Source organism: Centruroides vittatus, unplaced genomic scaffold (assembly GCF_030686945.1).
Source record: "Centruroides vittatus isolate TY-2023 unplaced genomic scaffold, ASM3068694v2 scaffold_944, whole genome shotgun sequence".
NCBI classification, from domain to species: Eukaryota; Metazoa; Arthropoda; class Arachnida; order Scorpiones; family Buthidae; genus Centruroides; species Centruroides vittatus.
Window position 1 is genome coordinate 540,946 of NW_027122722.1, and position 27,574 is coordinate 568,519.

The following is a 27,574-nucleotide window of genomic DNA, read 5'->3' on the forward strand; positions in this document are numbered from 1 at the left end:
TTGTTATTTAAGTATATGGGTGGATGAAATGAAAATGGAACTGGTCATAATTTGGTGTATGTGTATGTGAGTGTAACAAAACTGTGTGTATATGTAGAGTGGGAGGTGAAAGAGGAGAAACCCTATTGAAGAATGGACTTACGCTTTGTAAGCAAGTGCAACCATGTGGTATTAGCTGGCAATCGGCCAGGAGTGTTGTCTGGCTGGCAATCAGTCTGCGTCATGTTTGCAACTAAAGAAGAGCAAAGTGGTACCCTACCTATCAAAGCCAAGCAGCTAGGAATGTTGTCCTCTGGAGTGCTTTTGCTCCACGACAATGCGCGGCCACATACGGCCACTTGCACACTGAGCATGCTTGTGAAGTTTCGGTGGAGTGTGTTGGAACACCCACCATATAGCCCCGACCTTTCACCGTGTGACTTTCACATCTTTGGTCTGCTAAAAAATGCATTGCGGGGTCGATGTTTTCAATCGGACAGTGAAGTCATGGACACTGTTTGAAACTAGTTTCAATCTCAGCCAAACTCTTTCTACAAATGAGGTATTCGCCACTTGGTGCAACAGTGGGACAAGTGCTTGTGTAATTTTGGTGATTACATTTGAAAATAAATAATGGCTACTGTTGTGGCTGGCTACTGTTCTGTTTTCATTTGATCCACCCTTATATTTGGAATATCTAGATGATTATAGTGTAATCAAACAACTTTTCAAAAGTTTAATACATTTTACTAAGACTTTTACATTTAAGTATCTGCATATCTCAATTTTTAATAAGGGCATATTATAAATTAACTATTCATTCAATAAATTTTAACTTAGGTTTTAAATGTCTTTTCAGTATTTTAGATGTTTGCTTTTAAGTATTTTTTTAAAACTCCATTTTATAACAAAATCCATGATGATAGTAATTGGTAAAATGAAATTTACAGTTACAATTGGATTCTAACTGTTTAGGATTTGAATATTTTGGGAATTCTTATTCCGAACTGACCATGATACTTTGTTGGAAAGGCTTACATTGCACGCTTCTATGGTATACGACTTACTAATGTCCCATTAAGGAATAGTGCTCAAATTGGAATCGTTAATATGTCTGGTGTTGATTGATGGGCAAGATTTCTCCACAAACTAAATGTAGATTCATCTGAGATTTTTGATATATTTGAAACTTTATTTATTTCTGTATTACAAAAGAATAGCATCTCCAAACTATCTTTGATGGATGCATTGAATTGCAGTGACACTTTTTATCTTCGCTGCAATTCAAGCATCCATATTTGGTTGTGCAAGTCTGTTTCCTCCATTTCCACGTATTCCGAAATTTGTTGACAAAAACATTGCCAGCGACAAGAAAAGTGGCAATTTAAGATTGGACTCAAAACAACACTTTGACGACAAAACGTGTCTTTGACAACACTTATTGTAAATCCTGTAACATTAAAAAAAAGTTACTTGTTTAAAAATTAGTATTTTTATTCTGAGCGTAATGCTTTTGCATCAAATGACCAGTCCGTAGTTGCCGCCACATTGCTTGCTGGTCTACACCGGCTTTCCAAGTTGGCAAGTTTGATGCAGCACTGATGGGACTCTTACTCCAAAAAAGACATTCCAAAAGGTACTTCAAAAAGTTTAGGAACTGCATCTGTGTATTGGTGAATTCTTCAAAGAATTTAGGAATATAGCCTTTCTTTCTGTAATTTCAACATACTGCCAGATTTCTCATTATTTTTTACAAGGAGTAGGTCTCTTGGAGTTTCAAATTGACCTTTGAGTGTTCTTTCATTGCTCATACTATTCCAATATTCAATTCATTCGGTCATTCTGTTTCTTTTTATTTTTCCCAGTATACTCAATAAAAATTTCATTTCTGTATTGTATTGTGCTTCTCTCTTTCCATGATGCCAAGATTCGGTTAAGTTTCAAAGAGGATGTATGGATCAACAAACGTCTTAAATTTAATTCAAACTGAGGATTGTGCCAGACAAACTGCATCCCAAATTTGCTGTGCTTTCCCATCATCATTTGCAAACATGAATTTTATCAAGAAATTTTAGTAAGCTTTGCTGCAATTTGATACTATTATTATTATATATAGGCAATACAATTTCTATAGCTATAATTATCAAAGTAGAAATATGTGAATAATGTTTCTGCTTTATGATTGGGAGAGTAGCATTTTTATGTTTAAATACAATTTCTTCAAGTGACGGTAAGTCCCTGCCAACTTGCAACTATGCATGGGGTGGCAAATCATGCATCCTGGTGTCGGCCGTGGATACTGAGCAGATCCCGGAAGGTCATTCCTTTCCATGTGAAAGAATTGAAACTTGGTGCGCGTGGGCAGTATGCATCCCATCATTTAACCTTGTGATTCACATAACTTTATGAAATATCTAGTTTTGAACGTGATTTGTTTTATAACCATCATAAAGTTACAGCTCCTAAAATTAATTTATTTTGGAAAGGATATTAATGGCCCTTTTCCACACACACTTCACTGTAGAAAAACCCTATGGTGCCAAGAGCACAGTCAGTAATGTCTAAATTAACAACATAACTTAGTGGGTGCAAAACAGTAGTATACCAACAGGTAAATTTTGAGTTGCGGCGCAAAATTATCCCTCCCTATGCCGACACAAAGCCAGAAAAGGCAGCGAGGCAACACCTTTCCACTATATACCCACAGTGTCTCCCAACGCCAGTCTGGCAGGACTTGTGGCTTCGGAGTGCCAAAAACGGAAATAGGAAAATGCCATACCGTGGCACCAGACAGCCTATGGAAAGTCTGCATAAATGATTGAATTAAACTTTTCCCCTTGTTCCTTTCAAGCCAGTGGAAAGCAAGATGCTTTGCTATAGTCTAAAGGCCATCCTGCTTTCTTACTATGTATTCAGTTATAAACTTCTCAGCAGACGGCACATCTAAAGAATTTACTAACAATTCTGATTTCTAACTTCCCGTCGTTGCTCGTAGAATATTTCTAGATGTTTTCATATCACTTGCAAACTAATGCAGCTGAAATGTCACTTTATCAGAGGTTCCCAACTTTTTATCACGGAACCCTTTTCATCTTAATAAAAAATGTTAGAACCCTCAGATATTAAAGCATACTGGATAGCCATAGGTAGCCACTTTACATTAAAACCAAAAATAAAATTAATTTTGATTTAATTTTCAATTGATTTGATTTAAACGTTTCAAAACAACTTTTATTTGTGTGCAGTGGTGAGAGAACATTTTGCTTTTTATATATATATACAGATTTAATGATTGTAATTTTATTTATATGTTGGATCCTTTTTAAGGTTATGATTTTTTTAACGATTTTCTAGCTTTAGTTTGTGTTATACTGTTTTTATGGTTTCCATTACCTCACCAAACCTTATATCACGATTTCGGTTTGTTCCATTACCGATAAATTGGTTCCCACCGTTTATAAAGCTATAAATAACAAGCACGTGTATAGTCTCAGATGGAGTCCTTGTATCATTGTATGAGGACTCAATCCGAGACTACAATAATTACACCTAGCATCCCAAATCTGCACTGGTAAGTCTAGTGAAGTACAAATGTGACATGTCCCAATTTAGTGTTCTACGAATATTAGATGCATTATTGACTTAATTTAAACCATTCCAAACTTTATGCTTTAATGTTTCTTTTATGAAGGTAGGTATTACATATACCTACCTACATAAAAGAAACATTTATGTAAACAGTTTGTGTAAGATAAATCCAAATGTCTGGAAATAAAAATTGGACCATGTCAAACTACTTAAAAATGTTATATCTGATGTATTTGTCTAATGGCTCTGGAAATTCCAAATTGTATATTTGTTTTTCTTGATACCTTAAATTAATTTGTTGGATGATGAAACTAAAAGTGAATGATGCCTGGAAATTATTTTGACATTTAATTAGAGTGCAACTGTTGGTGGCGTTGTAATTTGTTCAACGCAGAAAGGAATAGATATAATTATCATCACCTAAAAGCAACCGCATGACAAAATATACTAGAAAACATTTTTTTATTGTGGTAAAATTTTTAACATTACATTAAAGGTTATTCAATAAATAGACACAAGATTACTAAATCCAAAAAATAGTGTTATTTACAAGCATTTGTTTTGAGATGAAAAAATTTAATATTTACACATTTAGAAGTGTTTGTTCTTAAGAACAAAGCCAGTTTAAACTAATTGCTTGTTTACATTGTTGTCGGGCTCGAAATTTGATGTTTTGATTTCTAAAACTTAAATGTGCTTTTTGTAAAAATGAATGTCAATTTTAAAAAATCCTTACTTTGTCCCAAATTGTGAGATGTGTCTTTAAATAAATTCTAAGAATGCCCTTCCTGATGGGAAAGAGAGTCCATACTTTCGTTCTGTGAAGACGTCTGCACCTGTACGATGACCGGCTGAGAGCTGGCGGTTGCCAGTGAAGCAGAAGATTTAGTGGCTGGTGTTCCGTGAGACACCGTGCCTATTCCCTGGACGATGCTCACCGCGGTCGGCGTTCCCACCTGCTGCGTCTGTCCCAGTCCGGTATTCATCGTCGCCACGGTGCCTCCTGGCCTTATGGTAATTCCTGCAGGAGGAGTGATGATTCTGGCCAGGAGCGGTTGAGTCCTCGTTCCTTTTGTCGTACTCATAGCCTGAGACATGGGAATAACTTTTATGCCGGGAAGGGCTTTGACGTTCAGCGGAGTGACTCCCCTGACTCCCTGCTGAGTTGCCGCGGCCATCACGACAGTGGGATTGGATCCGGGTGCAGCCATGACGTATGTCTGATTCGATGGCTTTAAGGTACCTTGAGTTGCTGGAAATGACAAATAATTTTAATCTTCTGTGGAAGTAAAAAAATAAAACTTTTAATAAAACATTAATTTTACCAATAACAACAGTTGGTGAAGAGGTTGGACTTCCGCTTGCCAAAATTACACTTGGTAAACCACTGCTTGTTGGCATTGTGACCGCTGTTGCAGATGGAGATGATTTTGATGTGATGATGTTCTGGGATGATTTTCCACATACGCTTACAGAAGGAGCTACAGTTTTGATCCCAGTCTGATTCGATACTACGTTTGTTTTGGTTGAGGCCGAAATAACTGCCTCATGCGAGGCTGCCGCATCAATTTGGGCTGCCTGTAACATTCCCAATTGTCCTTGAGTTAATGTAATTAACTTTGGTTGAGCTGTTATTGTAGGAGTTGCTGTTACCGTATTGCTACTGGACTGTGTGACGACAGCCAATCTAGGTAATCTGAAAATAAACACACATTAAATAAAATAGATTATTTTATGTCTATCCAACACTATTTTATATACATACTTAGCAGCTGCAGCAAGTTGAGATGCTTGCAGAACACCTAAGGTTCCCGTAGCTCCAACTGGTTGGACAAAATTTCCACTCTGGATTCTAAAGGTAGCTGTACCAGAAGATTGCGATCCTTGTTTCGCAACCGCTTGAGCTGTTGTTCTAGCTACGAGATTGCTAAGGGAGACGACTTGTGTGCCCGCCACGACACGTGCCATTACGGGTTTCGATCCCATGGCCGAAGATTTTGCTGCGGATGCCGAGGCCAGTATGGGGAGTGCGGCGATCGACGTGCCAGGTTTTCCGCTAGGATCCTGTTTAATGACAATTGTCTGAAATCCCTGCACCTGGTTAGAAGAAGAACAGGCCGTCCGTTTTGATGCAATGTTTGACACCGCTTTGGCCAAAGCAGGAGACATCGTGGTGGCGAGCGATGGATTGATCACTCCTGCTGCCTGACTGAGGACAGGCTGGAGAACAGGTGGCTGTCCGACAAATGCCGGAGAAGAAGGCTTCATGTCGATTCCTATCGATCCTGGTGGAGGTGTGGGTGAGTTAGAGGGTGACGGAATAGACTGTTCCGCTCCGCCACTCTGCAGTTGGGTCACCCCTACAAACTGAGCAGCATTAACATTAGCAATCACTGTTTTTGGACTGGGAAGAGAACACTGAGAAGGTGGTCTAGAATTATTTCCTCCATTTGGAGGTTGAGACAAGATTGGTATTGCAGACAGTTTGGGGCTGGGAATTGTGGGAGCAGTAAGTACAGATGAAATATCCTGACGGCGAGGACTTGACAGTACAGCAGACATTTCGGACGTGTTCGGCAATGCTGAAATGGCAGAAGAAACTTTCTGTAATGCTTGGGCGGGTAGTGACAGACTTCTCATTAACTGACGAGATGTTGTTCCATGCGTCTGCTTTGGACTATTCTGAAATTAAAAATAATGCAATGACATTTTAAATTTTATAATCTTAATTTTTAAATATGTTTTATAAGTTGATTTATTATAATTATTTGTATAAATTTAATCCCAGTTCCTTTGGCAGTTGCAAGAGACGTCAGTTGAAATTTAAAGTAATCTATAAATATGTCAAAACAGTTCTGTTTTTAGAATTTAGAACAATTACTCAAAGCTGTAACCAGAGATCACTCATCGAGATGCATCAAAAAATTTTGATTTTATGCCTGTGCCGAGTCCAAATCGAGAATGTGGCAATGTGATCAGAAAGATGAAAAATGAGTAATTTCTTCCCGTATTTATATTTTAACATCGTATGCAATTTTCATCAAATATCAATAGTAAGTCCTGTAGTACAGTAGAACCAGATTTACCTCAAAAAACAGTAATGAATCAGGAATAGCAACTTTGTATTATTCTGTTTCATATAACAATTTGTAAAGTTTGTATGACTTCAACACAAGGAAAACTTCAAAATTTGGAAATTAAAAGAATGGATCCTTAAATATTTTCAAGAAGATTTGACTTCATCTTTGGCAATCTACAAAAACTTTTCAAAACTGGTCATTATGATGTTTCAAATTAACACTACATTTTTAGTCATAAAAATGGAGGGTGGCCCTTGGATGGGAAACGAACGGAGAAAAGGGAACAAATTTAATATTTCTCAGGTATTTAAATGATTGAAAAACTGATTTACAAATATTTTTTAAAAAATATAACAGACTTTTTTTTTTTTATCTTTATAGAGATTGCAGAGAATGAGAATTCAATCAAGCGTTTTGTAAATTGAACCTGAAAATTAAAAATTTTTTTGTTTTACTTTGTCCAGCTTAAAGCCAACACATGGCTCTATGTCCTAAATTATCAAACAATTATTTTGCATATATTTGTCCATACAAAGATTTTATATTTAATTTACATATTTGCTTGTATTAAAGATAATAAGTGAAGCCAAAGCATGTTGATGTGTATCAATGTGAAAAAAATTACAACAAGTTGAGCATTCAACAGTGTACGATGTAAAAAAAAACACGAGATTGCTGCCAATTTGTCAAGAAGAGGACAGAAAAGAAAAACAATGGAAGCAGACAAATGCATTGTCGTATTCAAATCATTAAAGAAAAAGTGGAAGCAGTTTGACTGGCAGAAACACAACAGAAGTGAAAGGTAAGGTAAGCATTGATGTAACACCCCAAAACAATCAAAATAAACTTCTCTACTCTGATCAAGAGACTGAAGCCATACCTCACAAAGCGGCAAGTGAAAGATATAGACAGACATCGATTCCCGAGACCATACATATCTTTGATATTGGATCATAATCTTTTACTGTGTGAACCTATCATAACCAAATGGCTATATTGTATTATATTGCATTTCAAACAAACATTTAATATGGATGTGCAAATGTAGTTGGTCCCATTCAAATAAATCTGACATCATATTGAGGGAGTATTGCAATTAATTTTTTTATAATAATAGTCATGAGCTAGAAGCATTATTTAGGCTAAATAAATCATTCTAAATTAATTTTTTTATTAACAATAAAATTATTTTTACTTTAACCTTATTATAAAATTGAAATTAGAATGATGATCCAAAACTAAGCAGCTCTACAGAAAATCAGTTTCTTTTTTTTTTTTTTTTTTTTTTTTTTTTTCATTAATTATGTGAATATGCTTGACATGTTACTGATGTTTTCAAGTATGTAGTGTGGCCAATTGTTTGGACTCAATTTTTTTAACATGATGAACTGGTAATATTTAAGGACTATTATCACATGTAGTCAGTTTATAAACCTGACCAATTCATGTACAAAATTAAATTGTATGAAAATCATTACCATCATCACTTTAATAAGCTACACTTTTATATGATTTGCTTTTTGGTTGACCAAAACTTAATAACTATATCATCTTACTTGTGTCCTAGGGCTTCCACTTCCTCTGGGACTCTGTGATGAAGTGTTAACAGTTATGTTACTGCTGGCAGGAACATCTACAGTCAGACTGTTGACTGCTTCAGTAATAGTTAATGATCGGGCGGCATCTTTATTTGTTTTCTGAAAATAAAAGACAATAAAGTTTATTTATTCATTTATACTATTATTTATAAATAAATAAACATATTACAAAACTCACTACTCTTGGTGTTTTGTTTTTCTGTATGGCTTTTTTGGCTTTTGCTGCAGCTGCTTGAGCTTGATGGATTCGTTCTAGATTGATTTTATCCGAAAATTTATTATTCATTTTAATTTAAATTTATGTAACTATTTTTATAGTGTTAACTTTACCAAATTCTTCTTCTGTCCTACTTCTGTGAAGATATATCCACAATTTTCTATTGACGTCGTATTTTACGCATGGATCTTTTTCGTAATGTAGTCGGTCTAAAGCACCGCTTACGACTGTATGAATCTAATAATATATCATTAAATGTGTAATTTTTACAGATGCAGTAATTTAATCGTTGATCTCTTGAGAAATTTACCTGTTGGTCACTGGCGGCAGATAAGTACTGCGAATCTTTTAATAATTCACAAATGTCTGATCTTGTACCCTCGCCGTTAGGTAGTCTTGCCGCGGCATCTCTTACTTTGAAAATACAATGAAAATTAAAGGTATTTGTAAGAAGAATTTATTGCAACATTTTCAATTTTTGTAACAAAAAGAAACATCTGTTACCTAATGAGAGAATGGTGACAAAGGGAGGTCGGTCGGACACTAACAGAGAATGTTCTCTAGCTTTATTTACTCCGCTCTCTTTTCCATAAACTCCCTTGACTGGTCCAACGACGGATTCGTAGCCGTGCACCCTGAAAGTGAAAGCCTTGTGGGGATTCTGGTATCGCACTCGTTCCTAATTTAAAAGAAAAAATAAAATATTCTATTTAACAGATCTTTACTTTTATATTTTTGGGAAATTTGATATATACAAAACAGCACCTGTTCTCGATATAACTGTCTCTCTTCTTCAGAAGTGGGACGTACAGTCCAATCAGTTACACTATTCAAATTTTTCAAAATCATTTATATGAATAATAATTACGTACATTAATAACTAATTGATTTATTATTAAAATTAGTTTAGAAAGATTCTGTTAATAATATCTAAATCACAATTTCACATAATGAAATAAAATGCATTAATTCAATAATCCAAAGGTTATTAATGTTGTTAAAAAAATGAATAATAAACTGAATATTAAGTAATGTTATGCTAGGTTATCAAATAAAATGTAATTCACAAGAAGTAACATGAGGAGTTTGCAATGTTGCAACTCAACACTGGGTCAGCCGATGCTTGTTGCACCTGTGGCTGGCTCATGGCTTTGTAAAGTATGACTCTCGGCATTGGTAAACTCCTTGTGCTACTTCTTGAGGGTCTTCTTTAGTATATAGGATGACCAACTGAAAGTGACCTAAAAGTATCTGGAATGGTTAATTTAAACCACATATGTGCAAGAGGGCCGTGTAGTAATTTTTTTTGTCATTCAGTATGACTTTCATTGACATCTAGTAGCAATCCATACGCATCACCTGTTTTTATTTGCATATAAATCCTTGTTTTTATGCTGGCAATTTTTCAAAATGTTGAGTGTAATTGAGCAAAGAACATGCATTAAATTTTGTTTTTGCAACAGAATTACTGGTACATAAATATTGGAAATGTAAAATACCTTTAGTGACAATAACCTATCAAAAACAGTTTGAGCAGTACAAGATGTTCAAGGAAAGCAGACAATGTGTCAAAGATGAACTGTGCTCTGATAGACCATCCACTTTGACTTGAGCAACATGTTGTTTATCAGTCACAGATTTGGTGCTTGACAATTGTTGTTTAAGAATTAGGGACATTATTGAACATGTGTTCCAGTATCATTTGGACCTTGTCAAGCAATTTTAAAAGATTATTTGGGCTTGCAGCACATTTAACGTTTTCGGGCCAACTTGAGAAGCAATTTTTTCTAAAAACACGTTTGACTAACCTTGAGAAAGCATTTCTTTGGCCAAATTATACTTAAAACACATCATTATGGGTGGTAGAACATAGATCTACACTTCTGACACTTAAATAACTTGAAAGATGAAGCAAGGCCAGAGAGACCATATCAGTCAAAAATCGAGATTGTGTTGACTGTTTTCTTCGACTGTCATGGTGTTTTGCATCACAAATTCCTTCCAACTGCCAAACTGTCAACAAAGAATATCACTTGAGCATTTTGCATCATTTGTGTGAAGCAATTTGTAGAAAACAACCTGATTTGTGGCTAGAAAACTCATAGATTTTGCACCACAATAATGCACACATCTTCTGTGAAATTTTGGCAAAAAATTCAACAAATATGGTTCCACCAGCTTCATATTCACCTGATACTGTGCCATGTGACCTTTTCCTGTTTCCTCAACTAAAATTTCCACTTCCTGGTCACCATTTTGAGCCAATCAATGCCATCAAACAAAATTTGCTGAGAGTCCCAAAGGGTTTCACAAAAACAACTTTAAAGCATGTTTTGAGAATTGGAAAAAACATTGGCATAAGTGCATTGCAGTGGGAGGGGATTACTTTCACAGGAGAAAAATACAAGGTTTGAATTTATTCATCAAAATTTGTTTTATTAAACCATTCCCGATACTTTACTTTTTGATCATGGGTATATTAAAATAATACAATAGACATTATTTATACATATACTATATTGAGTTTCATTCCTAGAAAATGTTGTTATTTTGGCATCATTATATTATTATATTGTACTATGACTATATTTTAAAATAACAAAGTAGAAAACTTTTGTGACCATAAAATGATTAAAATGGATTTTGACCCCACTGTTAGTTAAGAATTTTGCATTTAACATCTAGGCAAATGCCTTGTCATCTTACCCTTATTACTGCATAGAAGTACACAATATGTATATTATAATCATTCCTATATAGATCAGTTATAAAAATAACTTAAAAGCAGCATACATCTCAACTTTGTTTAGTTTTTACTATTCAAATACTATATCTATGACACTAGTAGCCTGGGATGCCCCCTAGTGGACATTCTAGCAGCACCGGTGTCATTCCGTGGTATAAATAATAAATTCATATCAATAATAAAATCCTATTACAAATAAAAAAATATATAGATACTTATAAATACTATAATAATACTCAATATATATAGATACTTGCAACATGGCTATTATTGAGTTTGTTTTGTTTATCGAGAACTGTCTTAATCTTACCCATTTTTGGTTTCTTAATATTTCGTTATGTTATTAGTTAATATATATATATATAATATATATGTATATATGTTACCGGCAAAACCCGATTTTATACCAAACTAGTTTTGCCTAGGCCAAACTAGTTTAGAATTATTATTCAAGTATATTAATGGTTCAAATGAAATTAAAAGGCAATCAATTGGATGAACAATATTTATTCAAACGTAGTCTACTTAATAATTATGGTAATTTATTAGAATAGGTGGTAGGTTAGGTTAGGTTAGAACACTGTCCCCACTGTTCCGTCTTCTGATTGCTGGACTTGGAGACGAGCTGCCACCTTCAATACATAGGGTAACATTAACCCCGATTTTTATAATTAAGTAGACTATGTTTGAATAAATATTGTTCATCCAATTGATTGCCTTTTAATTTCATTTGAACCATTAATATACGTGAATAATAATTCTAAACTAGTTTGGCCTAGGCAAAACTAGTTTGGTGTAAAATCGGGTTTTGCCGGTTATATATATATATATTATGTAATAGGAATTTATAATGAATATATATATATATAATTCATTATAAATTCCTATTACAAATAAAAATAATAATATACTGAATTTATTGTTAATTTAAATAGCAGCTAGGGGTGCCCCTAGTGGCCGTTCTAGGCATACCAAGAGAGAGATACAAACAGCGTAATTAATGGTTTATATATATAAAATTTTGCAGTATGTGATCATGCTATAGATAGCAGACATATAATTTTGATACTAATAAAAGAAATGTTAGGATTTACCAGTGTTTTAAGTTGTTTTGATATTTCAGAAACAAGTAAATTTGTAATATATAAATTATCACTTATATAATGATGGTTAATTACTTCTTTTGGTGATTTGAATCAACATGACAATCTGATAAAGTAATATGTTTGATTTCCTTAGCACAATATACCATTTGGTGTAAAAAATTTCACAAATCTATTATTCTAAAACATCTAAGGGTTATTTTTATGGTTGTTCTATTTTTTAAAGATACACCTTTTGATCAGAAACAGAATCATCACCACTGTACAAGCTGTATGGTTTAGGGACTATATTTTAACAAACAAATTTTGATGTACAATTAACCAAAATTACCTGTATAAAAATAATCTGAATTGACAATTACCAGCCAGTATGACCTCTACCTCTGCTATTTTGTTAATGCATTTTACTTGATAATTTTTTATTTTAAAAGCACATAATTGTACTGTTTATTCTGATGATAAATTTGTGTTTTTTTATTTGACATGTGTTAACATTATAAAAATTATAATTTTGCTTACACTCTCGGCGGTGGCGGAGATCCCTGCGATGATTCCAGCACATCGAGAGATAGGTCGTCCTTGTTTTCAAGCCAATGCTGACAGAGCAGGTTCAACTGTTCTCCTGAATCGCGACCAGCTCCTATCCACTGCCACTGCTGCTGTTTTTCTTTGTAGTCAAGATAAGGAACGAAGTTTTCTGGGAGTATTCCTGTTACAATCGACAACATTATATTTAATTTTAAATATCTTTTCTTTTTATTTTAATTTGATCAATAAAAAATTTTTATGAAAAAATGAGATAATTTGCAGTCATATAAAAAAAATGTGCATAATTTGGCTATTACTGAGTTAAGCTGCCAATTTGCTTTTCACTTTATCTAATATAAATGATCACAATTGACTAACACGAGTAAAGATACAATATTTGATATAATGTATTATGAGCCATTTTTCTTTGCTTATATTTTATTTTGCATCGTTTATCATTAAAAATAAAAAAGTAAACAGAATATAGTAAAATCTCATTTTAATGGATCACTCTGGCTGCAGAAAATTCGTTGTTCTGAGAATCTATTATATCACTAACAATGGATTTCTTGCCCACCCAAGAAAATATCTGTTATTTAACCCTCTACATATAAGAAATACCTGTTTTTGAAATTATCCATTCTCTTGAGATCTCTATTCTATAGAAACACATGTTACAAGATGTACACACATACAGCATAATGTACTAACAAAGATGTCAGAAACTGTTTGCAATATAAGCACAAAAAGAGACAAATTACGTATGCTCATTAACACTTCACTTGATAAGTTTTTTTAACAAATCAATCTTGGTTTATTTGATTCCACTTTTCTGGCTATCTAATACAACCACCACTTGATATTAGCAGAGCCACATACAACCTGTTTGTTAATGCTGAAACTCATCGGGAAGGTCTTTGTGACTTGGAAAGACTTGACAGCCTTGCTAAATTTTGGCACTATAGTTGAATCAGTGTCAGAATGTTCATTAGGTGGGTTCTCCTCAATCGTATTGGCTTGTTGACTCTCTTCATACAATTCTTCAATTGTACATATCCCAGATATAAGTAGTGTGTCATTGAACTCTACAAATTCCCAAATATTAACCAAACGTTGAAAAAATAAAGCTTACAATAGATGGGACTATAAAAATTCTGTTATTCCAAATTACAAATCTGCTAAAAGGAGGTAAAATTACATATATAATGTAATTTTAAAAATTACACTATTTACTCAAAGGTTTCACCAAATCAATGTAATTTTAAAAATATTTTATATATATTAAAATTACATTGATTTGATGGGACCTGGGAAAAAAATCTGTTGTTCTGTGATCCATTAAAACAGAGATTCTACTGAATAAGTAGAATCTTGTTAATTTTTATTTTATAAATTGCAAATTATAAATATTCCATTTATGTTTTTAAAAACTAATAAGAAATAAATCAAAAGAATATTTTTATGGTTTAGTTATGTTAAATCATCTTGCAATAAAAAAAAGTGTGAAATTTTAGTAGCCTTGAAATAAAAACTATAAAGATAAAGTTAGGTTATTTATTTTAAACAAAAAACATTTCTTAGTAGAAAATGAGATGATCTTTTATTAAAGCAATATAAATTATATGAAACACATTAAAAATATAAGCAAAAAAGAGACTTATAAGAAGAAACCAATATTAAGTTTATAGTACATTCATTAGAGGTTAGAAGTTTCTGTTAGATATTTACATAATCTTAAATATATTTTTAGTTTACAAATTCTTAAAAATTATTGATACTTATAAACTGACCAATTAAATCTCCGGCCAGAAACTTCAGAACTGAACCCACAAGATCTGCCCAATTGTCATGAACGTTGACCCAGTCCGGACCATTTGCATTTGGTGATTCCATCCAAACACGTACTTTATCTTCCAGCTTTAAAGAACAGAAAAAAAAATTTAATTAAATTTACAAAAGAACACTTCAAATTAATAACTAAGCCTTGGATTTTTATGCATTTGTATATTTTACATGATTTATGTATTTTATGCTTTTCCAAATATTTTTAATGCAAAGAATTTGACAACCGAAGCAGTTAACGTGTTGAGGGATAAAAGATTACGAGAACCTGGATCAAACTTTTTCTATGGTTTTAAATCCTTTGTAATATATTTCTTTATCATTATTTTAGTGTCATTTACTTTGGTGAAAAAAGTGAATTTTTGGAAATTCCCACAGGTGGACACAAGGGCCCATAGACAATTTTTGCTTACTTGGATCACATGTCCACCATTGAACATTGAACACTGGCAATATAAAGGAGACATATATTCTTTGCAATGATCTAATGCCAAACTTAACACCAGGTGTTACATGCCTATGGGACTAATATTATATTACTGATAAGTGAAATACAGGTATCACTTGCTTAACACAGTTTTGCTTAATGCGGAATTTCATTAATGCACAAAATTAATTGTGGCAATCCCTTCACATATGTAGCAAAAGTTTTAATTAATGCAGCTTTAACAGCTGTCTTTACTTAACATATATATGGCAAAAGTGTTGGTGAATTTGCTATTTTGGGTGATTTCTGATATAGATATATCAGTGATTATATTATATAATTATAAAATAATTATGATAAATTTCACAACTATCATAATTATATCTAACATATTACTGCAAATGTGATATTGTCTTCTTTGTTTATAAGCTTATTTTAAAACTTTACTTCACATTTTGTTTGCTTAAAATCAAATCAAAATGTCTGCAGATAAAAAGTATACATAATATGACCAATATGCATTTTAAGTTTCATAAAGGATATAATGCTATAGAAACAGTAAAAAGTACTCTTAGTATATGGGGAAGATGTTCCTAAACATTGGACATGTCAAATGTTTAGGAACATCTTCCCCATATACTAAGAGTACTTTTATACTTAAGAGTACTTATTGGACATGTCAAATATGATTTTGAAAGTTTCATTCAGGAAATTCTGAACTAAAGGATATGAAATGTACAGGATGCCCAAAAGCTGTCAACAAAGAAAAATTTCAGGAAGAAATTGTTAAAAATCAACAAATAACAACTTGTGAACTTGCAACGAATCTTTGTGTTTCACCAACACAATGATTGTGTTCTGCATGCATTAAGTGAAATAAACCGAACTGGATTGAGTATAATTTTGTCAAACAAAAGGTAGGCAGTTACACATTTTTATCACAGAAAACTTTTCTTATGGATGACTAAATTAAAATAAAAATATTTGTTATTAACTCAAAATTTGTTCCAAAGGGTGGTGATTATTTGGTCGAGTACTAAGGTACCACCATATTTGATTAATGCAATTTTGATTAACACAATAGGATCAAGGGATACCAGACATATAAGTCATGTCCACTGGTAGGCATGTGGCACTAAAGCCAACAATGAAAATAACCACAGGTAATCATTTGGCAATTGATATATTAAGACATCGACCTACTGCTCTGGGAACTAGGGATTGAATATGAATGAACCAAACCCAGGAGTTTTTTTGTGTGCAGTCTATTCCAGATATTTCAGGTCTCATTCCTTGCAGGCCCACCAATGGCCAAGCAGTTCCATTCCCTGAACACTGGAAGTTTGTTCGTGGGTTTGCACCTCGCCAGGACGGGCTGGCCACATGGAGTTTTCTGGGTTTTCTCCACATCTGTAATGCCTGAATAGGGGCCAATTACCCTTAAGAAGGCCTCCCAGAAAGCATCCCTCCTAGGCAGATTGCCCAAGTGTTGCATTGTCGTAACTTAACTAAACAAACAAACATTCTTCACTGTGGACCCTGCAAAATCTGAGACAGGTATGGAATAAAAAACCTTCTTAGCACTGACAGATTAAACAAAAATGCAAATAATTACATATATGCAGTTTATATCTATTTAATTTTATAATAGTTTACTGTAAAGTTATTCATATAATAATAGAGGAACTAGAAATAAAATTTGGATCTATACAAATGAAAAAAAAACAACTTATTTTTATATACCTTCAGAATTGTTTAGGCTTTACATAAAGATAAACTAAGAAAATATATTTGTTTTCTAACAAAGTTTGAATAAAATACAATATTTCTATAGTAAAACAGAGTATAGATTATCAAAATATTTTATAAATATGCAGGAATCAATTAATGCTACTTCATCAATGACAGTTCAACATCTATTACAGAGAAGTCTAGAATATATGAAGAAAATCTGAGAAGTTTTCCTTTATTAAAAAATAGCATTAAAAATAATACTGTGTTTTTGCAGATTATCTGGCATATTGGTCTATCCAGAGGAGACCATGAAATGAGATATTTCTGTATTGTAAAAACCAACATGCTGGTTTATTCCAGGGAATGCCAGCATGCCAATTTAAATGAGGTTATACACCCCTCTCTAGAGGATGCATTCAAAAATGAACATGTTACATCATGTAAAAATAAATGATTTTTTATTTTAAAACTATGAAACTATCAGTGTTAGATCAAAAACTATAATTATATGTTTAATTTTTTCATTTTGTCTTTTTTCTAACAATGTAAAATACTCAATTGCCCAAGAACTTCTTGAAAAGAAGCACTTGGGAATGCCCAAGTGCTTCTTTTTATGTTTATTTTATTGTAATTTGATTCAAAAACGCAAAAACAAACATATTAATTTTCAGAAATTCTCAGTAAATTATCTGGGCTTACACCAATTAGCATCCACTTTGTGTGAAATTTGAGAGGAAAATGTTACTTTTAAGGTCGGGGTAGATTGTCAGTGATCTTCCTGATTTTAATTACAAATGTCATTATTTTATTGTACTCAGAAGAATGTTTTCTTTAACATTTACCGACTAGTTTTGTTAGATCTGATTAATTTTATTTTTAGTCACAGTTTAACTGGCCTGCTGATAACTCCAGAGTTTCTGACAAGCTCGTCTCCCCTGGTTGGTCATTCCACAAAAATACAATAAGAGAATGAATAATTTTCATATCATACTTTCAACAACAATATATTGTATAAAACTTTGCACTTTAAATTATTATTAATATTATATAAATACCTTTGATGCAGACATTTTCTGTTCTGGTGTTTCATAAAACAAATTTCTAACTAGAGAGAAGAAGCAACTGGGATAAGTAGGAGTAGCCGACCTAAAGTAAAAACATACTGCATATTTATCACATGTACAAACAAAAATTACATCATTATTCAAATAATCAAATTTTATTTTAAAAATTTTAATATCTAATTATTTTTGTCGTTGATAATACACAAATATATATAAACAACAATTAAGTACTTAAGTAAAAAGTTTGAACTATTTGAAATAATTCTTAATCCTTATTAGCTTATAAGTATTAACCTATCCCATGTTGAAATTTTTTCCATTGCATGTTGCTCCACATTGAATTTTTGTTGATGTTAAGCCTAATGAACATTCCACATTTTCAAAAAAAAACAATCATGGCTATTGTATCATCCAAAATTATTTTTTATTCTACACAAACAAAATAGACATATTAATAAATGTAAAAACAAAAAAAATTTATATTTCAGAAGTTAGTTTTAATATAAAAATTATGCCGACTAACAACATCTAGTGTCAAAAATGTCCCAATGCAGAAACAAGATATCTCAGGTTCACAGGTCAAAGTCATTATGTTTCGACCCGAGATATGTCAGGAATACCAGGGAATAGGTTAAGTAAAAAATTCAAGCAATTTATATTTTAATCTATTAACTACAAAAAAATTTTTACAGTTTATCAAATACCTCGGCGGTCCAGACTGAAGCCCTTCTCCATCACTTCCAACGTCCACGTCCACATCATCTAGGGCGGCGTCTCCACTCATAAGAGTGGTAAGTCCCACGCCGTGAGATGTCCCCAACATGTTTTCATCTCCAATCGATTGCAACTGAGAATGCGAAGGTGAAAGTTGCATATCACCCACTCCTACCCCTAACAATTTCTGTTTCTTTTCCATACCATCCTGGCATTTTAACTTTTTCTTTGGAAATAAGTCTATTATAAAAGTAAACAAATTAATTGATAAACTTCATAATCATATTTGCCTAAAATATTTTGTAATTAATAGATTATGTGCTATTTAAATGTTGCATAAATTATATTTATTTTATTTTATTACATATTTTTAAAACATGAATCTATATGTTTGTGATTTGTACAAAATGAAACAAAATTCATTCATATAAAGTATAAATTCTACCTCTTATTAAGGCTATCAAGAATTTTGATATTGGAAAAAAATTAGATATGTACTGTACATTTATAAAAAGTGGAATATAATTTTGCAGATTTCAATATTCAAAATTTAATAAAGCTTATGAGACATTTCAATGACAGATAAACTCTAATAATTACCTTTACCAATAAAACGCTTTATACAATTTGTACGGGCAATTATGTCATCAAGCGAGATGTTGGAAGTATCCAATTCGGGATGATCCTAAAAAGAAAATCAATTTAAGCATTAATCAGGAGGTTTAATAAGAATTATAGCATAACAAAAATATGGGAAAATTATGATAATATGAATTAATTAATAATATAATAGCACCTCATACTTCAAATGACTAACTTCAAAATGCTTGAGTTCAAATGATAAATTCGACAAAAATTTGCTTTAAAGTTTGCATGATGCTTCAAAGTTCAAATTAAATATGCAGTGAAAAAATGCACTCAAAGCATAAAATAAACTTCTGAACTAAGAATACAATCTCAAATTGGCAGAGGTCGCTCTGGAAAATTTTAAAGTATTGCCACCATTTTGCAAGTTTTAATTTTTTTTCATCATTTCAAATTATTTATCACCATCAGTTTTACCTACTAATTAATGCAGGTGCTGGTAGCCTTATCAGTGTATCTTCTGAGAAGCAAAAGTAACATGTTAAACTGTCACTTACAAAGAGAGGGTCAAATGTTCAGGTCTCCAAATTGAACAAAACTTGGTGAGCACATAGCCTTAACCACAGTTCCTTGTCCAAGTAACAGGACCCACTTTTCAAGCGTGTCCAAAAACGGGCCTCTGAAAATTTAGTGTTTAGCTTATAAGTCTTTGGAAGTTTCATACCTAAGAGTGGTGATAGCAGTGTGAATAAGACACTAAGCACTAGAGTTAGCCGATGTATGTTCAATCCTTCAAAATTTTAGTTTAGTTTTTTTTTTATGTGTAACTTTTATTATTTTACCGTGTTGTTGTTGTTATTATTATTTTATTTCTACACAATTTACATCGGAGTAAAAAATACCTCGTCCTGTAACCCACAGGAAAGTAGGTATCTGTTTCCACTCCTTTACCACATTAGATGCACTTTAAGTGCAAGTAGTTCCTCTTCTCCTCCCTTTTCCTCTTCTTAAAAGGTTTCCAGATGAGCATTGTGTACTAGTCTCAACAGTTGTATTGGGTAACTCCGGATTAACTGATGAATGATGCATATCTGATAATTGCTGCGTGTCTGAAGATTGCTGCATATTATGCTTGAGTGGATCTGGTGTGTTGACCACAAAGATAGTATTATGAAGCACTCTACTGAATATAAGGGATGTGTGTATGGCTGCCTGTTTCTGAAGAATGCTGATGTCAATGTTGGATTCTAATTGATCTATGTATTTTTTTATGGTTTTTGCTACTATTCCTGCTGCTCCTATTACTATTGGGATGACAGTCGTTTGTGTATTCCATAGACGGCTAACTTCAGATTTCAAAAGATGATATTTACTTAATTTTTCAATTTATTTAGCACCAATGTTGTGATCTGATGGTACAGTTATATATATTAAGAATGTTTTATTGTGATTTTTATCAACATAAATTAAATCCCGTCTATTGTGAGATACAGTGACATCAGTTTGGACAGGCATTTCCCATAAGACCTTGGCCGTACCATTTTCTTTAACTTGCGGCTGGATTAATGTTTCCTTCCACCATTGGTTAGGAACTTCTATTTTATGTTTTCGGGCCAGGCACCAGTAGACATACTGGACAAGGTTATTATGACGTTTTGCATAACAAGTCCCTGCCAATTTTTCGCATCCTGATATAATGTGCTGCGTGGTCTCGTCTTTGGTCGTACAAAGGAGACATTTCCCATCCAGCGGCTCCTTTAATATGTCACATTAATATTGTTGTGTCATTACAGCCTGGTCCTGAACAGCAAATATTAATGATTCAACTCTTGGGGCTATTCATTGCTTTTTAATCCATTCAAATGCAAGCTCTCTGTCTATATTGCCCTGATCCAATACCCTTTTAGGAAATTGACCATGTAATTGTTTGCTTCTCCATACATCATTATGCCGTTTTATTATTGATTTTTTAACTTCTTCATCTGTATGTGTATTTCCTCATGGTAGATGTAATTCACCTTCTATCTCTTGTGCTTCTTTTATTATTGTGTATTTATCCCACCTATATCATGCTTTACTATTACTTTAATCAGATGATCACTTTCCCCTTTTAGGTACTGGTTGTATTTAATTATTTGTGCTTTATACATGTACTCTATATTTAATAGTCCTCTTCCTCCCTGATTTACTGGCAAATACAACCTTTCTACTTCTGCTTTTTGCTGATGTGCTTTTTTAACTGCTAGTAGCTTTCATGTTTTAACATCTATTTTCTTTATTTACTACTACTATACTACTATACTACTACTACTACTACTACTACTACTTATATTTAAAGCTTATAAAACAAGAGATTAAAAATTGTGACAGAGTACTGATACTCTGCACTCTTACATTGTTAAATAAAATTTTCTTCACATTTATTTTTAAATATGTGGTATTGTGACATTTGAAGTGTAACAAACATGAGAGCAGGAGGAAATTGTCCATAATATTAACAATTAAAAAATAAAATGCTGCGACTTGATACCCTATTTTCATATCACTTGTCTTTTTTCATCCATGTGCAGTAACGTCTGAAGCTGATTCGCTTGTGAGAACATAGTATGTAAAATACGTGAAAATAAATGTAAAAAAATAAAAGTTTTACTTAACGATGTAAGCGACTTAAATCTAGAGGCTTGTTTTCACTAAACGGGAAAACAATGTCACAATTTTTAATCTCTTGTTTTATAAGGTTTAAATGTGAGGAATAATAATAATATTATTCCTCAAATAACAATAATAATGCTAATGATGCAGCAAAATAATAAAGTTACACATAAAATTAACTAAAGTAAACCAAAACTCTAAAGGTTTGATCTACATCATCTCGCTCCAGTGCTTAGCATCTTATCATTCTGGGATTTGAAACTTCCAAAGACTTATAAGCTAAACACTAAATATTCAGAAGTCCATTTTTGGAAATGCTTGAAAAGTGGGTTTTATTACTTGGACAACGAGTTATTTGTGTTTAGAGCTACATGCTCACCAAGTTTCATTTGAATCAGAGAAGGTCCTGTCTCTGATTCAAATAAAACTAGTCATCCTTTTGTTAGCAATAGGAATCATTTTTTAATGAATAATTCTGAACAACATATTTGATTACAATGTTTAAACAGTATTTCACAAGTTTCGTCATGTCAAAATTTTTGTTTTAGTCTACTGAAAAAAAGATCAAAGTGAAAAAGTTATCCCAGAAAAATTCCCCAAAATTTCTGTCAGTCGATAAAAAAATCCCAATCTGGAAACACTGGGCAGCATTGCACAAAACTGCCTTCTGTTCTCAATGTCACTTCCTATTTTTCTTCCTGAACTTGCCATGTGACATCATGAAATTGCTAGCTGTATGGTACATGGGACTCCGATTGTATGGAAGCTCAACAGTTTGTTGTTTTTCCTGAAGTATGATTCGATTTCACATTGTTGTCAAAACAAGTGGACTAGAATTTTATTGCCACTTTAATAAAAATATTGCCAAGCAGGATTTTGGCACGATACCCTTGAATTAGCAATAATGTGTTAAATTTCACAATTGTTATAATTATATCATACATTTATGTTAAGTAACAAGACCTGGTAAAAATATGCAAAAACTTTCTTTTCAACCCAATATCACCATTACTTATTAATCATGGCATCCAAGAAGTGTGTAGAAGCAAAGAAATATAACAAGTAAGAGGAGGACTCTAATATCAACAATTAAGATGAAAAAGAAACTTGTCACAAAACATGAACGCACTATGCATGGGATGGATCTGGCAGCCATGTTTAAGATGCTGTAGTCGATTGTGTGTGAACAGTAAATGTAATTTTCATTTTATTATATGGTATTTACATATTTTATCTATTCTTTTTGTGTTTTAATTTATTATTAGTGCATTTAATTGTATTATTTTTAAATTAAATTATGTGTATTTGCTGTTTTATGTTTATCAAAATGAGTATCATTTAGGGTCTGGGAACTGAACTGATTAATTCATTTTCCATTATTTTAAATGGGAAAAATAAGTTGAGATATTTTAACTATTGTTAAATTCAATGAAAATGAGATTTTTAAAATTCTACAGATCTACTGATTATGGTTGTTACTTTTATTATGCATATATGATTGTTACTTTTTATTATACCTATGCTTGTTACTTTTTATTATGTATATATAATACTTAAAGTTTGATATAAAAAACACAGAATTTTAATAGACAAATTTCCTTTTATTACAATTGCAAAAACTATTCACTATATTTTGAATATTACTTACATAAATAAACCACGCTTTGTAGCTCTATGAATGGTAGGTTTAATTGTTTGTGAAATAGCCAGATAGCCATAAACAAATTACTAATTCTATTTATAAACAGAGAAAGTTTTTAACTTATCTATAGAAGAAAATTATAGCAAAACTATTAATATAGTAGTTTAAATTACAAAAATTAACTTATAGAACTCATAAGTTAATGATAATCATAAATTGACATATAATGCAATATTTGACTAAAGATTATGATAAAATGTCAATGCTAAACTATATATAATGCTATTATTAAACAGCAAATTAGATACACCCTTTGTCAGAAAAGTTCCAGGACAAAGCTCATAAAAAATAGAAAATTGCAATTACCAAGTAATGATCCTAGCTCCTGGCAAAGTAGTCCCCTCAGCTATCTATACACATTTCTGGAGGTCTTGGAAGCAAGCAGAGAAAACTTCAAGTGTGATGCTTCTTAGTTCATTTGTCACAGTCCATTGGATGTCTGTGATATCATGACAAAATGTCCCTTTCAGTTGCAACCCTTTGTCAGAAAAGTGTGATTTTTCTTGTTTCTGCAAGTGAAAAAGCAACTGACATTTCATCAAGATATCACAAACATCCAACAGACTGTGACAAACAAGCTAACAAGCATCACACGTGAAGCTTTCTCTGCTTGCTTCCAAGACCTCCAGAAACATGTATAGATAGCTGAGGGGACTACTTTGCCAGGAGCTAGGATCATTACTTGGTAATTGCAATTTTCTATTTTTACAAGCTTTGTCCTAGAACTTTTCTGACAAGGGGTGTATTTGATTCAATAGTTACAATTAATTTTACTCCAGAATATTTAGATTTATTATCAATTACACTTGAATGAAACTGTTATTGATGCATAACTCAGTAAAAACAGTAAGATTTCATGGAAGCATGCATATCTCACAGAAAACATCCTTGAAATCTAATTTTTTCCACAAGACAATATAATAATTTAAAAGAAAGCATTACCTCTTTTTCTTCTCTCCTACGTTTATGCCTCAGTAGCATTTCTCTATATCTTTCTTCTGTCATCTCAAACATAGCCAAAGAATGATTTAGAGGTTTGTTAGGTCCTATAAAAAATAATACTCCTTAAAAGCTTATTTTATTTATTTACATACAATCAAAATTATATACTTATTTTTAATTATCTTAAAACATGCATTGTTAGTATTTATTTACCTGCTTTATATAATCATTTTTATTAAAACAACAAAAAGAAATTAATTATGCTAAATCAGTTTACAATTTTTTTTTCAATATTCAACATGTTTCTTATACTTCAATTATTTAAATTTTCCAATTCATATTTGTGTTAAATGTAATTACATTATTTATTGGATAAAAATGTTTATTTTTCTGCTGCTTATTTATGTCTTTGGCAAATAAGAAATTTTGTCTTCTTACCACCATCATGAAACCCTGGAGCAGGAGTTACGGTAGATACAACTCTATGCATATCGGGACTTAAAGATGCTTCAAGACTTTGAACTTGTTTCTTCAATTTACGTGTCAGTTTTGGAGGGCTACCTTCTAAATAAATAAATGAAAAAAAGGTAATATATAAAAATAAATTATTCAAAATTACTCTTAAAAAATTTTAAAATGTTGCAATTTTTTGTGTATTTATACAATTATTCTTGCTAAAAACTTCTTATTTCCATATATTTATAATAATCAGTATATCAATCAACATTTATTTGTTATGGCTTTCGTCTTCACAAAGGGGGTTACAAAATCATAACATTAATAAATACAGACATTGTTATACATGATTACAATAAATAATAAATAATATAACTTAATTAGTAATATTATGTTAACATGTTTAATAAATAACAGAAAAATTTATAAACTTTATACAACATATCAGAACTTAAATTATCATTGTATAAACAAAATATATCAAAATCAATTGTCAAAAAAGTGTCCTTTAAGTGATCGGTAAGTTCACAAGATACAAATAAGTGGTTCTTAACATTTTCACAAAATCTGTTACATAGTGGACAATTGGAATGAGCCAATATATTCATTCTATGCCCATTTAATACAATAGTATAGTCATTAAGTTGCGGTTGTATTGTGAACCGCTGGGACGTAAGAGGAAGTCGTACCTCACTTTCCGGCAACAGGTCGTTGACCTGCCCACTTGTCTAGGACGACTAGTTTATGATTTTGGGTCCCAAGGGTCAAGACTCTTTCTTGTCAGGCAAGTGGAGAGAGGGTGAGAGGGGCCAACGCTAAGGTGAAGGCAATATATGAGTAAAGGCGGACACCATTTAATGATAATAAACAAAGATTTATTAAAATTAACAAGATTGACAAGTACAAAGGCTAAATCTGATGGTCTTCTCTAATACACAGAGGAGCTCGAGAGAGAGTTTACAGGTTTGGGTTCATACCTCTTTGTAGGTTTCCACGGCGATTCAAGTGCGGTTGGTGGCACACAGATATTCAAGATTTGCACAGAGGTATTCAAGGGTATCACAAAAGTATAAAAATTCCACGACTGTAATGAGGACGATACTGATTTAGGAGGCTCAGAGTTGCTGGTGGGTTTGTTGCTTCTCCCTGGACGGTCTTAGGTTGTCGTTGGTCCAGCGTTTGTTAAGAGACTCCCCCGAGGGGGAAGAAGCATCTTTTATAGCCTTGTGATGGGAAAATCAGTTGGGTGATTGATTGTTGTAGGCGCTAAAGGTTATAGGTGTTCCTGGGACCAAAACAAGTGACAAAACTGGATGCTAACTATAAGCTTATCATGCAAGTTGAGCTGTAGGCTGCGTGGGAACAATAAAATGTTGACTTTTGGTTGAAGGGGTTTACATACTTTTCCAGCTAAGATTAGATTTCTTTACTAGCCCTTTATATAACAGAAGGGGAAATAACTAAAGATTTCTCTAGGAAAATTCTGGATTTCACAGTATTATTAAAGATTTAATATTGTAATTTAAGTTTGATAACAGATAATATCGAGGTGTCCATGGGAAAGACAGAGAAGTTTCAAAAACACTACATTTTTGCTCAATATAATGAATATCTTGGGCCCAATATTTATCTTTTAATGACTGAAAAGGTCAGCTAGAAAGAGATTTTTATCAGAAATTTGAATATAGTAAGCAGTAGAATAACCTAAATCAGACAATAAATGTTCAATTGAAGATGACTAAGTTACAACCAAAGAATTTCTACCTATTAATTTCAATTTATTATAAACCAACTTTCTAAGATCAAATTCTGGTAACTCTAAAATTTTAATCCAGTATCTAAAAATGGCCAATGCTAAATGTATAGCCATTGGCAGACAGCCCAATTCGAATCTTAATGCAGGTCCAGGCACCGAACGATTAATATGAAATATCGATCTGATAAATTGCAGTTGCTTCTTCTCTAGTTTATCAACAAGAGATGATCCCCAAATAGGAAACATAAATCCCAAACTTGAGCATATCAAAAAATTGAACAATCGAAAGTATGACTTTATAGAAGACTGCTTCATTCTAACCATGAGCTTTATTAAATTAGAAAGTTGAAGTTTATATGTCAAAAACAATTTATCTAGGTGAAAAGAAAATGAGCCCTGTAGAGTAAAATAAGACATTTGTAAGACGAATAATTGTAAGACGAAACGATGTCAAACTCAGAGTTAGATAAATAAAATTTATCAGCTTTTCCCAATCTGCCCCCTCTCTGAAAAACCATTACTTTGGACTTTGCCTTATTAATAAGTAATTTATTAGACTTACAATAATCCTGTAGAAAATTAAGTTTTCTCTGAAGGCCAATAAGGTGAATACAAAAATATTACAATATCATCAGCAAACAAAAGACAGTTCAATTCTACTTCCAGTGGTATAGATATAGCCATAATACTATGGGTATAAAAAATGTATGGGAGATCATTAACAAATAAATTAAACAAAATAGGACTAAGTGGTTCACCTTGTAGAAGACCTTTATTAGCAATTACCACTTCTGAAAGACAATGATTAAAATCAATTTGAAAAGCAGTATCAGAAAACAATTGTCTTATAAAATTAATAAA

General features: G+C 32.3%; 1 protein-coding gene across 2 annotated transcripts in view; it reads right to left on the reverse strand.

Annotated features, from left to right (window-relative positions):
• Nucleotides 1–4,012: 4,012 nt before the first annotated feature.
• The window catches only part of LOC136990510 (nuclear factor related to kappa-B-binding protein), a 49,460-nt gene continuing 25,898 nt past the window's right edge, over nucleotides 4,013–27,574 (reverse strand). For both annotated transcript variants that reach the window (XM_067288908.1, XM_067288909.1), the window contains exons 8-23: nucleotides 24,940–25,065; nucleotides 24,502–24,605; nucleotides 19,221–19,305; nucleotides 18,611–18,860; nucleotides 17,898–17,988; nucleotides 14,630–14,756; nucleotides 12,831–13,020; nucleotides 9,228–9,288; nucleotides 8,967–9,141; nucleotides 8,773–8,876; nucleotides 8,576–8,699; nucleotides 8,424–8,497; nucleotides 8,204–8,344; nucleotides 5,333–6,249; nucleotides 4,893–5,263; nucleotides 4,013–4,819 (exon numbers count right to left, since the gene is read on the reverse strand). In XM_067288908.1, coding sequence (XP_067145009.1) covers nucleotides 4,341–4,819; nucleotides 4,893–5,263; nucleotides 5,333–6,249; nucleotides 8,204–8,344; nucleotides 8,424–8,497; nucleotides 8,576–8,699; nucleotides 8,773–8,876; nucleotides 8,967–9,141; nucleotides 9,228–9,288; nucleotides 12,831–13,020; nucleotides 14,630–14,756; nucleotides 17,898–17,988; nucleotides 18,611–18,860; nucleotides 19,221–19,305; nucleotides 24,502–24,605; nucleotides 24,940–25,065 — 3,419 coding nt within the window. In that variant the 3' untranslated portion in view covers nucleotides 4,013–4,340. The remainder of the gene's footprint in view (nucleotides 4,820–4,892; nucleotides 5,264–5,332; nucleotides 6,250–8,203; nucleotides 8,345–8,423; nucleotides 8,498–8,575; nucleotides 8,700–8,772; nucleotides 8,877–8,966; nucleotides 9,142–9,227; nucleotides 9,289–12,830; nucleotides 13,021–14,629; nucleotides 14,757–17,897; nucleotides 17,989–18,610; nucleotides 18,861–19,220; nucleotides 19,306–24,501; nucleotides 24,606–24,939; nucleotides 25,066–27,574) is intronic.